This window comes from Girardinichthys multiradiatus, chromosome 14, assembly GCF_021462225.1.
Source record: "Girardinichthys multiradiatus isolate DD_20200921_A chromosome 14, DD_fGirMul_XY1, whole genome shotgun sequence".
NCBI classification, from domain to species: Eukaryota; Metazoa; Chordata; class Actinopteri; order Cyprinodontiformes; family Goodeidae; genus Girardinichthys; species Girardinichthys multiradiatus.
In genome coordinates, this window is record NC_061807.1 from 31810560 (window position 1) to 31824139 (window position 13580).

The window sequence follows — 13580 nt, forward strand, 5'->3', positions numbered from 1 at the left end:
CTTGTGGCCGCGTGCAGATTTTAGTCGAGCTTGAAGGTGTCCATTTTAATGCTGTGCTTTTTGCTTAATCGACATCCACTCAACCCATAGTGATGTGGACATGGAAAAGATGTTTCAGCAGTTTATAATTCCTTGCAGGCTTTAACCTTGGAAAGTCATGGGCTGTTCTTGTACATCACCAACCTATTTCATTTCATCTGAGGGTGGCAGTTTGGATAAGAAGCTTGAAATACGGGCGTAAAACTTCGAGATAGTTGAAGCAGGCTAACATTAAGATCCTGGAGTCTTTTTTTTTTTTTTTTATTGACCTAAACTCCATTAAAAATGTACAATCTGTTCTTAAAAGTGGCGTCAGTGTCAGAAAACCAGCAATCTTAATTGAATACAAGTTTGTTATTGGCTGTCAAAAGCTTGTGAGTGAGGTACAACTTGCCACATTTAGCCAAAAGTTAGGGTTGATGTATAAATCTATTTGAGGGTGATCATGTTTGGACTAAAGGAAAACCATAGTAACATATGATGTGAACTTGTTCTTATAAATCACTGAAGCTGTTGGTAATTCATTGTTAAAGACCCCAAATTAGTGACAATTGGGCCAACGAGTGCATGCAATCCTCTCAGCTGAACTTTGAAATGTTTATTGATCATGTTGATGTAATGGCAAATGCCAATTTAGTGTTTTTTTTCAGCCAAAAGCTGGGGAAAGTTTTGATTGGTGGTAATTCTTTTTTAAACCCTATTTGTATCCATGTAAATCCAACGTTTCTTCTGCTGAGTTCATCCGTTGGCCTTGGCATTCCTTTTTCTTTATCTCTTTCCATTCTCCTGTTCCCTTGCTCAGCTCGTCTCTGTTGCTCGGGAAACATCTGGTTCACGTTGGCTACTGGAAGGAGCACAATAACCTGCTGGTTGTCGGCCTTCCTGCTGAGAGGTAGAGGCAGGCAGCACCAAACCCGCCCATGCAACACGTACACACATATCTGAGGGCCTATTATTACACAAACAGCAGTGGGTATAATGAAAAACAGGACTCTAACGCTGCTGTCTGAGTCTTTCAAAGTGCTTTAAAAATATGTATTTGTAGAAGTAAAGATTTAAGAGAGCATCTGAAAAGCCCATCTGCTGATGGCTTTTAAACATGTGCTTCTCTTTACTCTTTTTGTTTGGAAGATGAATGTCTGTTTAAAGGAGCAACTGTTCTTGGACGGAGCCGCTTCCATTAGCAATGTTTGCCAAGTTACCTACCCCAGAGAGGATAATTAATGCATGAAAGCTATGCACCTACAGATAAAACCACATGTTTACATACATGTATCAAAAGACACATTTTACTATCTGTCTGACATTCAGTCAGACGAAGCATTTCCTGTTTTAGGTCAGAATGACCAAAATGCCAGAATAATGAGGGAGATAAGTTTTCAATATTGTTTTTATTCTTTCATTTCTCTATGGAAAGATTGTTGTCTTTTAAAGAATTTGGGAAAGCCCAGATGATAATGATGACGTCATGGTTTTCTGATCAATTTACAACCTTTCAGGTAATTGGAGGCCCTCCTGTACACTTATTTTAACATTTAAACCTGTCCAGTTGTGATGGAAATTAAACCTTTAAAGAATCTGGAGAAACAAACTGTTGGTTATAGTAGAATAAACTATTTATTTCTGTTGCAACATGAGAGTATCAAACAAAACCATCAGGCTTTACAATGACACTTTGAAGCTCAGCTACCACCCAGAGTCTTTATAACCACTACCAAACCCCCCCCCCCATGCAACACCCACATTCACAAAGTTTCCCAGCATGGAAATATGCTAACTTTCTTAACTCCAATATTCTGTCCTTGCACTCATCCGTTTGCTCCGTTTCTCCTTAATGGGCTGACATTCTGCTCAGATAACTCCTAGATCCCTGCAGTCTAATTGTACAAGTACAAATGTCACACAGGCATTTTCCCATTTCCTATTTGCTGCATTCAAGCTTAACGTCTACTGCTAACCTTACCTTATTCACATACATAAGGATAAACAAGCCTAGTTAATTATAAATGTTCTTCTACACCTGTAGTCTGATGAAACTAACATTAGAGTGTTTGGTCACGGTGACTGTTGTGACATTTGGAGAAAAAATGGGGAACTTGCAAGCTTGAAAACACCATCCCAGCTGGGAAGTAAGGGGGTGGCAGCACCATGTTGTTTGTGTGTTTTTCTGCAGGGGGACTGGTGCACCTTATGGAACTAAATACATCATGAAAAAAGAGCATAATGTGGAAATATTGAAGCAACAATTCAAATCATCAGCCTGGCAGTTAAATCTTAGGTGCAAATACAGTAGGTCTTCCCAATGGACAATGATCCTAAGGTCACAGCCAGGGCTGGACTGGGACAATAAATTGGACCAGTCATTTTGAGCAGGGACCAAAAGCCTGCTTGATGTAGTTAACCTCCTGAACAATGCACACACAACGTATAATAGGATCCTGAACTTTGGACAGAGACTATATTATGTATGAAATTGATGTATATTAAAATGTATAAATGACAGATTGTGACGGTGATATTTTTACACATTATGTACTCATCAAATCAATAAGAGGTCACCTTAGACCTCCACAACAGCAACACTCAGCACAGCAACTCAGAATATTTCGGCAAACATGGAAACCTTTAAGAAGTATAAGTTTAACGATATTCAGTAATTTAATGGCCAAATAGCTGTTCAGTAAAAACAAACATAAACCAGGTGAACAAATAATATAACAAATGCAATCTATTTACGTTTACTGTTTTCAAGTACAACAACTGTGGCCCCATACTATACTCATACCATGTCATAACTACGACCTCAAGCTGAAGAAATTAGCAAAGGGCCATAAGAACATTTTACCAAAAAGTATTTTAAATTGAACGGTAACATGCCTACATAAAAAAAATAAACGTCATTATAGTCCACAAGAGTTTGCTAATAAATGTTAGGAAAAAAAGGATAAGATAAAAAGACAACTCCTCTAGAATAAAGAGGATATCTATGTACAAAAGACAAATACATTAAACTAGCTTCTTTACACTTCATGCAACTTTTATGTTTATGAACAGCATCACATCTGGCAAATCCTGATTTGATTCAATCTAAATTATATCTGCAAGTGTGGAAGGTTAATGATGAATAATGGCCTAATCATTTGGTTTTATGTGAACATTTTGGCTCTTTTGCACTTTAGCTGTTTCTGAGTACTGTGTACTGCCTACATATCAATTAATAAACACTAATATGTTTAACTACCAAACTAATAAAGACTGTGTTTAACTAAATGAATAAAATAAAGTTACTGACGCACTAAGATCACTATCACTAGTATAACATCATAGAAACTAAATTGTTTAACGGCCTACATGTAACTACTGACCTGATTTATATCTGACCCAGCAGACTGCAGTTCATCACTTCTCACCTGAAGCACAGATTTCCCCACATTCGCACTGCGCGGGTCTCTCCTCCTCCTGCCGCCCTTTCCCCTCCACCTGCCGGCCACCTCCACCATCAGCACCTGCTTCGGATGCTGCTGCTGAAGCAGATTCTCCACCGCAGCCTCCAGCAAACATCTGTGTTATTTTCACACATCTGCCTGAAAGCATCTTTCTTTCGACGCCTCCCTTTTGTTTTTTGCCACTCTCCATGTCGTTCTCCTTTATCCTCTCTCTGTGTATGATTGATTGATTGGCAGCCGTGGCCCAAGAGGGAGGGGGCATCAGCCCTGGCTGCTGTAATTGGTCCAGCCCAGAATCAATCATGACTAATGGGCTGATCTACCAGTTTTGTGTACCACAGCCCACCTAGAAAGTGCTTGGTATGCCTGATGGGCAGTCCAGCGGTGATCAGAGCCATATTAGTTAGAGAAGTTTTTTTTTTAGATATATTTTTTTAGCACTAGAGGCCTTCATTTTTTAACAGTAGGGAGACTGGTGAGAGGGGGAGACATTCGGTGAAGGTCGCCAGGTCCAGGACTCGAACCCGAAACAGCCACATTGAGGACTAGAGCTTCTGCATAGGGTCGTGCCTAGTTACAAAGAAGTTTGAAGACAACAAAGACACCGTTTTGGAAACCATCACAAGGAAGCCTACAAACCTGACCCAGTTACACCAGTTCTATCCAAAGGAATGAGCTGAAAATTCCAGTGAGGTATTATGAGGGACTTGTAAAAGGATACACAAAATGTTTGACTCAGGTTATACAGTTTCCTCTCCTCTTATTATTCTGGTATTGAGCAAAAATGAATGATTTTGGTCATCTTTACTGACATAAATTAGGAGAAGTTTAGTCTGATATAATGTCAGACAGTGAGGAAAACATTTGTCTTTTTCTATAGTGTATGTAAACATCTGGTTTCAACCGTATTTTTCTTTTTTTTAGATGGTACTAACACCAAGTTAGCACGAACTATGAAGCCGGAGTTTAGCCAGGTATGTGTTTGACTTTATCCCCGTTTCCTTGCAGGGTTCCTCTGCTGTCTCTGCAGACGGTGGTTGGAGACGTGGTGCGGACATTAAAGGTGATGTACGGCTCCTTGGATAGGTAAGTCTCTCAAGGATTCCTTTCATTGTTTTGCACACAATCCTAACTTTGATGAAAGTAATGTTCTTTCAGGAAAGCATAATCTAATTACCAATCTTTCCTTATTGTCATTCCTTCTCAAACCTCAGTTGCTTGGATGTTGGAATGTGATCTTTCTCATTTACTTTCATAAATTCATTCGACATCCCGGATGTGTCTTCTACAGCGCGTTCTGTATGGCGGACCATGCTCCCAGGTTGGACCATTTCTTCTGCTTGTTCTTCCAGCAGCTCATCCAGCCGTGGCGCCTGAGGGAAGGCTCCCCACCATCGCCCGTCGTGTCGGGGAGCCTTTTCCTGGACGGACTGCCGGCGGTCCGATGGCTTACCTTGCCTCCCGAAATTAAGGTTTGTTCAGCTGGATTCTCACACCACAAGAGCAGAACTGTGCAGTCTTATTACTAATTTGTGCAGCCCTGGTGCCCTCCTGTGTTCATTTTTAAAATGACACTTGAATTAAAATAAATGTATTTGTTGGTGATTGATTGGTGGTGTGTATTCCCCAGATGGAGGTGGATACAGTCCTCTCTGATTTCGAGTCCTCTGACTTTGGAGAAATGGTGAGAATGGTTGTTATTCCACATTAAAAAACTGAATGGTTTGCTTATTCATCAGTTCATCATACTCTATGAGTGTTAGGGCCATAATAGTGGATCTTAAACCCATACATGTTAGTTGAGAAATGTGTTCTGGGGAATACCATTATCATTTATCACGTCCAACATATTAAGGTGACATCTCCATCTTTAACTACCCTCTTTAATGCCCATCATTTTGTTTTTTATTTTTACAGTCAGAGGACTTCTTTGGCTTAAGGCGTCTTTATGTTATACTCGGCTCCTGTTTGTTCTACAAGGTAGGACTCAAAACAAGCTCACACATGCTTGTTCGTGACAAGGGACAACCACAAACGTTTTTGTATTTGAATGGGATTTTATGCAATAGACCAACACAGGGTAGTGCACAATTGCAAAGGGGAAAAATGGGAAAGGGTGACGTGCATTTGTATTGAACCCCACTGAGTCAGTGTCCTTGTAGGCTTCAGTTCGATGCTGGTGGTATGTTGGGATATGTATCTGGCAGCTTTACACGTCGAGAGACTGAAGCCCATTTTTCTTTTCAAAATGGCTAAAGATCAGTCAGATTGGAGAGTTTCAGTGAACATGAGTCCAGTCACTGGTTCTCAGTTGGAAGGTAAACCTCCACACCAGCTTCAAGTCTTTTACAGACTTCTTCTTATCACTGCCATAAAGGCTAACCTTGTGGTAATAGTTGTCCTGTCAACAGATTCTCCTACCTGAGCTGTAAATGTCTGTAGGTCCTCCAGAGTTACCACAGACTTCTTTGCTCCTTGCTTGTGCTGTCAGTTTAGGAAGCAGTTGGTTAGGCTGCATTTTATTTAGAGGTGTCAGAATAAAGGACAATGGATACAAGTGCGTGCCACACTTTTTTAAAATTTGAATATAGCTATTTTTCTTAAGCCATGTGGCGTTTTCCTTCCACTTTATAATCCTGCGATGCTTTATACCAATCAAATACACTGAGGTTTATAGTTGTCACCTGATAAATTGTTGGAAGGGTATGAATACTTCTGCAAAGCACCATATGTTAGATGCTGAAGCCTCCACCTCTCTCCCCTCAGTCCTACCTGATTGCTAACCATCTGCCCAAGGAGGACCTGCTGGATGTGTGTCTGTACTGCCAACACTTCTGCCTGCTGCCTCTGGCGTCAGAGCAGCGATTGGGTCAGCTGGTCATCTGGAGGGAAGTGTTTCCTCAGCAGAGAGCTAGCGGAGGCGGCAGTGCAGCGCCAGGCTTCACGCAGCCTAAGGGACGACACTTCCTCCTCATAGTGGGGCTGGTGAGGAGCAGGGACGGAGATCGTTAACTCGTGCTTTCTTTTTCTGAAGCAGATGAACACAGCAAGATGCTGCTTTTGCGAAGCTACACTAATCTTTCCTGCTCCTTATTCTGTCTCCACCACAGAGGCACTTAATGCAGTGTGTCCTGTTGGAGGCGGGTGGTTGTGCTTCTCCAGCTCTGGCCTCTCCAGGACCTGATTGTGTTTATGTGGATCAGGTAGGTTTTGTTGCATTCTAATATAAACTACAATTAATCTGCTAAACTCCACATTGAAATGAAGATGCGTCATGTCATGTCCTCAGGTGAAAGCCACCCTTCTGCAGCTGGAGGTGTTGGAGGCGGGTATGGAGGAGCGGCTAAATGTCCCCTCTGCTCCCTGTCTGTCCTGTGCCGACTGGTTCCTCCCTGCCGCCACAACCCGGGATCGCCTCGACAGCCTGGCGTCCTCCTCCCCCGTCTTCAGCAGGCTGGCCGGGGCCATTCGAGGGTCTCCATCCGGGTCTAGGGGGCGTAGCCTTTTTGGCGAGAGGTCCCGCAAGTCCAGCCCACAGAGGAGCTTGTCGGACAGTGGGAGTGAGGTTCAGATGGATGCTGGGTCAGCGGCTCCAGGCCTCAGTCCCATCTCCACCCCGGACTCAGCGAGAAGGCATGGTGGGAGACGGGACTCTCTGGGGTCTGGTGGTTCTGATGGAAGTGGAGGCAGTGGAGGCCTCTTTAAGGTACAGTTGTAGCCTCCTCAAATGGTTTGTTTGGATTGTTACAGACTGCTTGGTTTGCCTGTAGCAGCAAACTAAAGGAGATCTGGCTCAAGTTACGGTCGAAACGAAGGTAAAATGATTATTGTACAAGAAGATTTAAGGCATTATTTCCTGGTGAGCTTCTTCTTAAATTACAAACAAAACATGGACCCTGTATCTGCCAGACATCTTTGATGCATCCTCAGTGTTTTATAAGTATTAATTGCTCCTCTAAAGGTCAGGTAGCAAAACTGGTGAGCTTCATAAAACAGCCCTGACTGCATATCACATTACCCTCGGAGTTTTTCATTCTATTTTATCGCTGTCCAGATGCCCCGGATGAAGCACCCAAACCCTTTCTACCTAGGCACCCTGAAGAAGACCCTGACTGAGAGGGAGACAGAGGAAATGTACAACACCATAAAGTAAGACATGCAGAATAATTAGTCTCCTGTGTGTTTTTTAGGTATTCAATGTCGGTTCAAAACAGATGATTTTATTTGTCCTTAACAGACTGTCTTCGGGTACAGAGAACACTCTGTTTCACTACGTCCTGATGGAGACCGTGCAGGGGATCTTCATCGCTCCCACTCACAGAGAAGTGGCTCAGCTCAGCGGCTCCATCCACCCTCAGCTCATACGCAACTTCAACCACTGCTGCCTCTCCATACGAGCCGCCTTCCAGCAGAGTCTGCCAGCAAGGGTGAGGCGGATCACTGGCTTCTAAACGAGTTAATCTTCTGCACAGATAAAGAGAGAAAGAACACGATGACAGGACCTGAGCAAGACTGAAATAAGGTTCAGCCAAAAAGCAAAACACTGAATCACTCTGTCTGTTCGTCCATCCGTTGGTCGGGTGATTCAGAGGTGAGCTTTGTAGAAGTATCTGCTGTAGATCCATAGTGAACTTTGTATTAAAAATGGTCCTAAAGCTCTAGGTAGAGGTAGTCTGGACATTTGCCTTAAAAACCACGTGATCATTCCTCAGACCTTTCCATATGGATGCAGTTAGGCATCTCCAGAACTCATGTTTAAAGCATTAGGAAGCTGCTATTAGTCCCTGTCTTTTATAATTACAGTTTAAGTCTTTAAATTGTGTAGATTTGTCATCTTAGTAATTTTGTTTTACCATTTTACATTATGACAGCGAGGTTTATATTTTATCCAATCAGTTAAAAAAAAGAGAACCATGCTTTCATAATCCTTGGGGAATACACTCCCTGACATCAAAATCTGCTGGAATGAAACTCATTTTCCTAAAGGAACTACTGCTGCGGTTATATTAATAATTTATCTATATCAACACTTTCTATAGATAAAGACCTCAGTGTGAAAACTAGTTCAACACTCTAACCCCACATCTTACGGCTGGGACTTATTCTGTTTATTTACCCACCAGTACAATAAAATTCACATCTGGTCAGTGATCCTGGATTTAGCTCTGGACTTTGACTGGGCCGTTGCAACACATGAATAATCTTTGATCTAAACCACTCCATTGTATCTCTGGCTCTAGGGGTGTCAGAGTAAAGGGGGCTGAATACAAATGTACACCACACTTTTAAGATTTTTAATTGTACAAAATGTTTAAAACCAAATAACCTTTTCATTCTGCACTATTTGCATCGAACTATTGCATTAAATAACCAATAAAGTACATTAGTTTGTAGTTGTATCCTGACGAGATGTGCAAAGGTTAAAGGGGTGTTAATACTTTTGCAAGGCACTGCCTGTGTTTTGTTTCACATCTGAAGAAAAAAAACTTTGCACCCACAGAAAACCCGCTTGTCTTCCCAGCATCCTTTGCGTTTGTCGGCTGAAATTGCATGACTCTCTGTGTTACTTTGTCTCATGTAGAATCGCCGTGCAGCAGACCGGCCTCAGAGGTCCTGCTGGGGTCTGGGCCCGGTTAAAGAACACGGGGTTCTGTTTCAGTGCAAGCCAGAGAACTGGACCGACCAGAGGAAACCAGCCCCCACCATGACTTACTGGGTAATAGGGTACGTCTGTGTCCAAATTGGTATAATACAGCTTGGTAGCTCTAGACGTTTCTAATCTGTCTGGCAGCTGCTGATTAACAGGCAGCTGGTGAAAACTGGAGGTTCACGTTTTTATCTGCCATGATGAAAACAAACATGTCTCTCATAATCTAGGATCTTTTTTTAAAGTGAATGGAGCTGCAAATGTACCCGTATCCTGTGTCATGAGTGAGCAGGAGGATCAGGTGGGGTTAAATCGGGACACCCTCCTTTCCCAGCCTCTTTCAAAGATAAACATCTTTCTTTTGTTCTCATTCCCAGGCGGATGTTGCTGGAGCCAGTTCCTCAGGAGTTTTATGTGTGCTTCCATGACTCTGTGCCGGAGGTTCCTGTGGAGATGGCCTTCAGACTGTCCTTTGGTTTGGCTTTTTGATGCTTCGTCCTCATCGGAGATGGATGACGATATGAAGATTTCCTGCGTTTCTTTCCTGTGTGTCATCATTGGGGTTTCTGATCCAACAGTGAGGTTTATTTTCTCCTAGAAAGGCTTTTACCTTCCAGATGTCTTTCTACAGATAAGCAGTGGAGCATTACAGAGGTTTTTTCATGTTGATAAATGAGAAGCAGACCTCAGATTCAGAACAGATTGTTTTTTCTCACCATGAGTGCATGGTAAGCGTCTCAATGAGTGAATACCTCCTTTCCATTATGACCAGCTGCCTTGATGGTTTTGTGCTGTGAACTTTACATCTCTACAACTGAAAAAAGAGAAGGATGCTGCTGCATGAACCTCCAACCTGTCAGTCGGTGATGCTAGAATAATGTTTTCACTCTTTGTATGCAAAATAGTAAATGTTTGTTGTTAATTTAAATTTTTTAGAGTTTTGTATGGAGAATTGTTACATAATAAAAACTATTTGACATTAAAATGCCACAACCTTTTATTATTTCAAGATAAATTCACTTGATTGTGTTGAGTTTTAAACATAATTCAGAATTTACAATTTTAACAATAACCAAAACGTTGACTACCTTTTGCAGAACTTAGAAAGATTTCTCTCTGTAGCCATGATGATGATAGAAATCATAAATATTTGGTTACATTTTGGTACAAACATTTGTAGCATTTAAGTTGGTTAAAAGCAGACAAACAAAAAGACCATGTTGAGACGTCACTCCAAACTAAAAATTCATTCATTTCTCACAAAATATTTTAAATAAAAAAAATATACCGTTCCAATCAGGGTATCTGACGAATATTTCATCAGTATGCAGACCAATCAGGTTCAAGCTGCGCTCTGCACAAGCTGCAGGTTCTTCCTGTAACACTCCAGGCTGCAGAGAGGAACCCCGGTCTTAGAACATGAGTACTTTTTGAAGTTGGTGCACCCACTCACGCCGCAGTTCAACGGAGCCAATGGTGGATGAACTGGAGGTGCCGGCACCGGCGAGGGGACCCCTGTGGGGAAAGAGATAGCGATTCCCTGTGCTGAGTCGCTGTAGCGAATCATGGGACACTGATTCTGCTTGGACTTCCTCTCTTTTAGGCTTTTGATCTTGGCCTTGCTCGTTTTTGTCAGTCTCTCTATTGTCTGGTTCTTGTTCTCCTCCGCCTTCTTGGCGGCCTGCAGACGTCTCTTCCGAGCTCTCTCCTCCCGTTTCTGCATCATCTCTGCCGTCATCTCTTTCTCCTTGTATCCCATGGGTAGCTCCAGCAGAGGTTGACTCTGCTGCTTGTGCAGGAGGGCTTTCTGAAGAGGAACATGGAAGACATACCAAGCGACGTTAAGAAATGTTTCCTTAAAAGGCGGATTTCATAAATCCCTAAAGGATTAGTTTATGGTACTTTGCAAACATTTTCACACTCCTACAAATTTCTCATGTTACAAACAGAAACTTCAGTGTATTTTATTGCGTTTTAAAGTAAAAAATATTTAAAGCAGGAACGTTTTATTATGTTGTAAACATCCACACATTTTTCCACCATCCCTGGTCTCCATCTCACCTGTCTGGCGGTGAGCAGAGACTCGTCGATCTCTTTCTTTAGCTCTCCGTTGTCATCAAGCTCTCCCTTCTCCAGAGCATCCAGCCACCTCTCCTCCTCGTCCACAGGCCCACCCAGCATGGAGTCAGAGTCGATGTCTGGCAGAGGGGATGCAGCCATATTACTGTCTTCATCTAACATACAACAAAGTAGATACAGACAGAGATGGCGGCATATTTATTACCTAACGTACTTGGAGGGAGAACCTCTTTAAAATGGCCTTCCACAGATACAATCATCGGTGTGTTACCGTCACTGTTACTTTCCTCAGGCAACAGTTTAAAAAGTTAATCAGCAGATCATGAATTTACATGATCATTTTCATTGATTATGATGCTATATTCTGTGGTGGTTTAACTAGAGCTGTTTGCCACTACGTATGGCTAGTTCATAAGGGGCAAAATGAGAAAGAACATGCTGGCACATAATAGTCTTAACAGGGGCAACAATATATTATTATTATTTTATATTCACTATATTCAGGCTGCTTATCCTCTCTCTGAGGGTTCGGTTGGGATGTATAACCCAAAGAAACACAAGCAAATTCTTGCAACTTGTCTGAGCTGTGAAACGTATTTCTTCAGCTAATGGTTTCATCCTCAAAATAGCAGGAGTTAAAAAATTTACCTTGGCCCATTATTTATGCTTTAAGTATTAAATGCAACCTACCCAACCAGGCTCGATACTGCTCCAGAGGCACAGAGGGCTCATCGTCATCATCATCATCATCGTCGTCCACATCATTATCAAGGATCATCAATGGTGAGGGAGGACGAGCCACGCCAGGATGGACCGTGAAGGTGGGAACACTGGAACAGACATCACCCCGTTAGGTGATTGTGAATCTGGATAAATAAACACTCACTTTAAAACTAGGCCCATGCAGCTAACCTCTTGGTGCCTAGAGTCTGACCTCCCAGTTTGATCTTCAGTCTAAACTGAGACGGAGGCCGAAGGATTGGGACAGGGATGGGTTCTGGCTCCGGGGCCTCGGCAAAGCTGTGGTGTTTCTTCTTGTGCTTCTTGTGTTTTTTGTGTTTCCGCTTGTGGATGCTGTGCAGGCTGGAGCTGCTTTCATCTTCAGCGAACGAGAAAAAGACACAAATACCAAATAAACATATAGAAATGTTCCACAGTAATAAATCAATACGCAGCAATATCTGCGACAACACTTCTTGTCGGAATCCATGCATGTTTTGCTTATTGGATGTTCTCATAAGAAATCAAGAATGAAAACGGAAAGCATGTGGTTATTTAATTTTTACCTTGAACTAAAAGAACATTTTAATTGCAATACAAGCGCTTGGTCTTTTTTGTTATCCTAAACGGATTAGTAGAAATCAACTTTAGTTTGAGTTCTTCTCATGTTTAAAATAACAAAAACAAAGACAAACAAAAATGAAAAATGCGCCCGTTTTTTATGTTCCGAGTCAGGCATCTAATTCTATATATCTTACTACCTCAAAGACATGGAACAAATAGATTAACAATGCAATGTGAAAACCCTTAAAATTAAAATATGGACGAGTCTGGTTGAAAACAGGTATATAAAAAGTTGTTTTGTTACGTCTTTATAGCATTGATAGCCCAATGCTGAAAACAGTCAATCCTACTATATGAACAGTGACGTCACGGGGGGAAGCACACACTCTGCCAGTGCAAATGTAAATGTAAACTGACTATTTTAATTTTTTTTTTGCCACCAAGTTGTTTTATGTTATGTTTGAAAATAAATACAAACCAAATTCAAAGCACTGCTACCTGTCTGTTTTTGAAAAAATAAAAAGTTGTATTTCAATTTAACCTTCAGTATTAAAATCAAATGATCTCTTAATTTTGTTTTATTTCTAATCGATTCTCATGCGGTCTAACTGAAAACCAAAAATCATCAAACCACAAACTGGAGTAGGTGGAAACAGTGTTCAAATTAACCCTCAGGTTTATAGGTTACTTACCAAGAAACCTGGGGTGAATCATGTCCTTCCTTTTCCCCATTGAAACGGCAGAAAGCAACGTCTGCAGCTCTACATCTCAACGCAGATCTCAATGTTGTCAACAAAAAGTCTTTAAGAATCTCGATGTCTTGGTTTCCTACCACAACAGAAGACATGCGATCATTTTTTAACCTTAACTGGCACCAGCGGCTGTTAAGTACAGTATTTGGTATTGTTCAGTGTTGCTGGGCACTGAGACGACACACAAACGACTCGGTCCGTTTGAAGCAAACAGTTTTTTTTTATCTATTTACGTGAAAAAATATTCTAACAGAGCTGTTGCATAGTTAAGCCAAGATGGGCTAAGCTATCAACACGGTCGTATTTCTGGTCATTTCCGTTTCCCGTCACTAG

At 41.7% G+C, this 13580-nt stretch overlaps 2 protein-coding genes across 11 annotated transcripts in view; one reads left to right on the plus strand and one right to left on the minus strand.

Moving 5' to 3' along the window:
- Positions 1-10117, plus strand: part of intu (inturned planar cell polarity protein) — a 26100-nt gene extending 15983 nt beyond the window's left edge. For 4 of the 8 annotated variants that reach the window (XM_047386085.1, XM_047386087.1, XM_047386084.1 and 1 more), the window contains exons 6-17: positions 842-931; positions 4494-4571; positions 4777-4957; positions 5116-5169; positions 5403-5465; positions 6252-6470; positions 6596-6688; positions 6775-7191; positions 7540-7634; positions 7723-7912; positions 9067-9209; positions 9510-10117. In XM_047386085.1, the coding sequence (XP_047242041.1) occupies positions 842-931; positions 4494-4571; positions 4777-4957; positions 5116-5169; positions 5403-5465; positions 6252-6470; positions 6596-6688; positions 6775-7191; positions 7540-7634; positions 7723-7912; positions 9067-9209; positions 9510-9621 (1735 nt within the window). In that variant the 3' untranslated portion in view covers positions 9622-10117. Of the gene's footprint in view, positions 1-841; positions 932-4493; positions 4572-4776; positions 4958-5115; positions 5170-5402; positions 5466-6251; positions 6471-6595; positions 6689-6774; positions 7192-7539; positions 7635-7722; positions 7913-9066 lie in introns of all 8 variants that reach the window. The other 4 variants (XM_047386090.1, XR_007041454.1, XM_047386089.1 and 1 more) reach the window with 4 other exon arrangements.
- ino80b (INO80 complex subunit B) lies at positions 7813-13547 on the minus strand. Of its 3 annotated transcripts, XR_007041455.1 has the most exons (6): positions 13188-13547; positions 12124-12310; positions 11902-12041; positions 11194-11366; positions 10421-10939; positions 7813-7949 (listed from the first exon to the last, which is right to left on the minus strand). XR_007041455.1 is itself a non-coding variant. In XM_047386093.1 (5 exons), exons 1-5 carry the CDS (start codon positions 13225-13227, stop codon positions 10475-10477), a joined length of 969 nt encoding a protein of 322 aa, XP_047242049.1. In that variant the 5' UTR covers positions 13228-13547; the 3' UTR covers positions 10112-10474. The 3 variants fall into 3 exon arrangements, 2 of the variants coding, with proteins under 2 accessions (XP_047242049.1, XP_047242048.1); XM_047386093.1 differs by lacking the exon at positions 7813-7949 and having other exon boundaries at positions 10112-10939; positions 11194-11330; XM_047386092.1 differs by lacking the exon at positions 7813-7949 and having other exon boundaries at positions 10112-10939; positions 13188-13546.
- Positions 13548-13580: the final 33 nt, after the last annotated feature.

Excerpts from the sequence above, each read along its gene's own strand:
- ino80b (XM_047386092.1), bottom strand. The coding sequence starts at position 13,227 with ATGGGGAAAAGGAAGGACATGATTCACCCCAGGTTTCTTG. Across the intron at positions 12,311-13,187 it reads GATTCACCCCAGGTTTCTTG|ATGAAAGCAGCTCCAGCCTG; the intron begins GTAAGTAACCTA and ends CGTTCGCTGAAG. Across the intron at positions 11,367-11,901 it reads GCAGTATCGAGCCTGGTTGG|ATGAAGACAGTAATATGGCT; the intron begins GTAGGTTGCATT and ends GTTGTATGTTAG.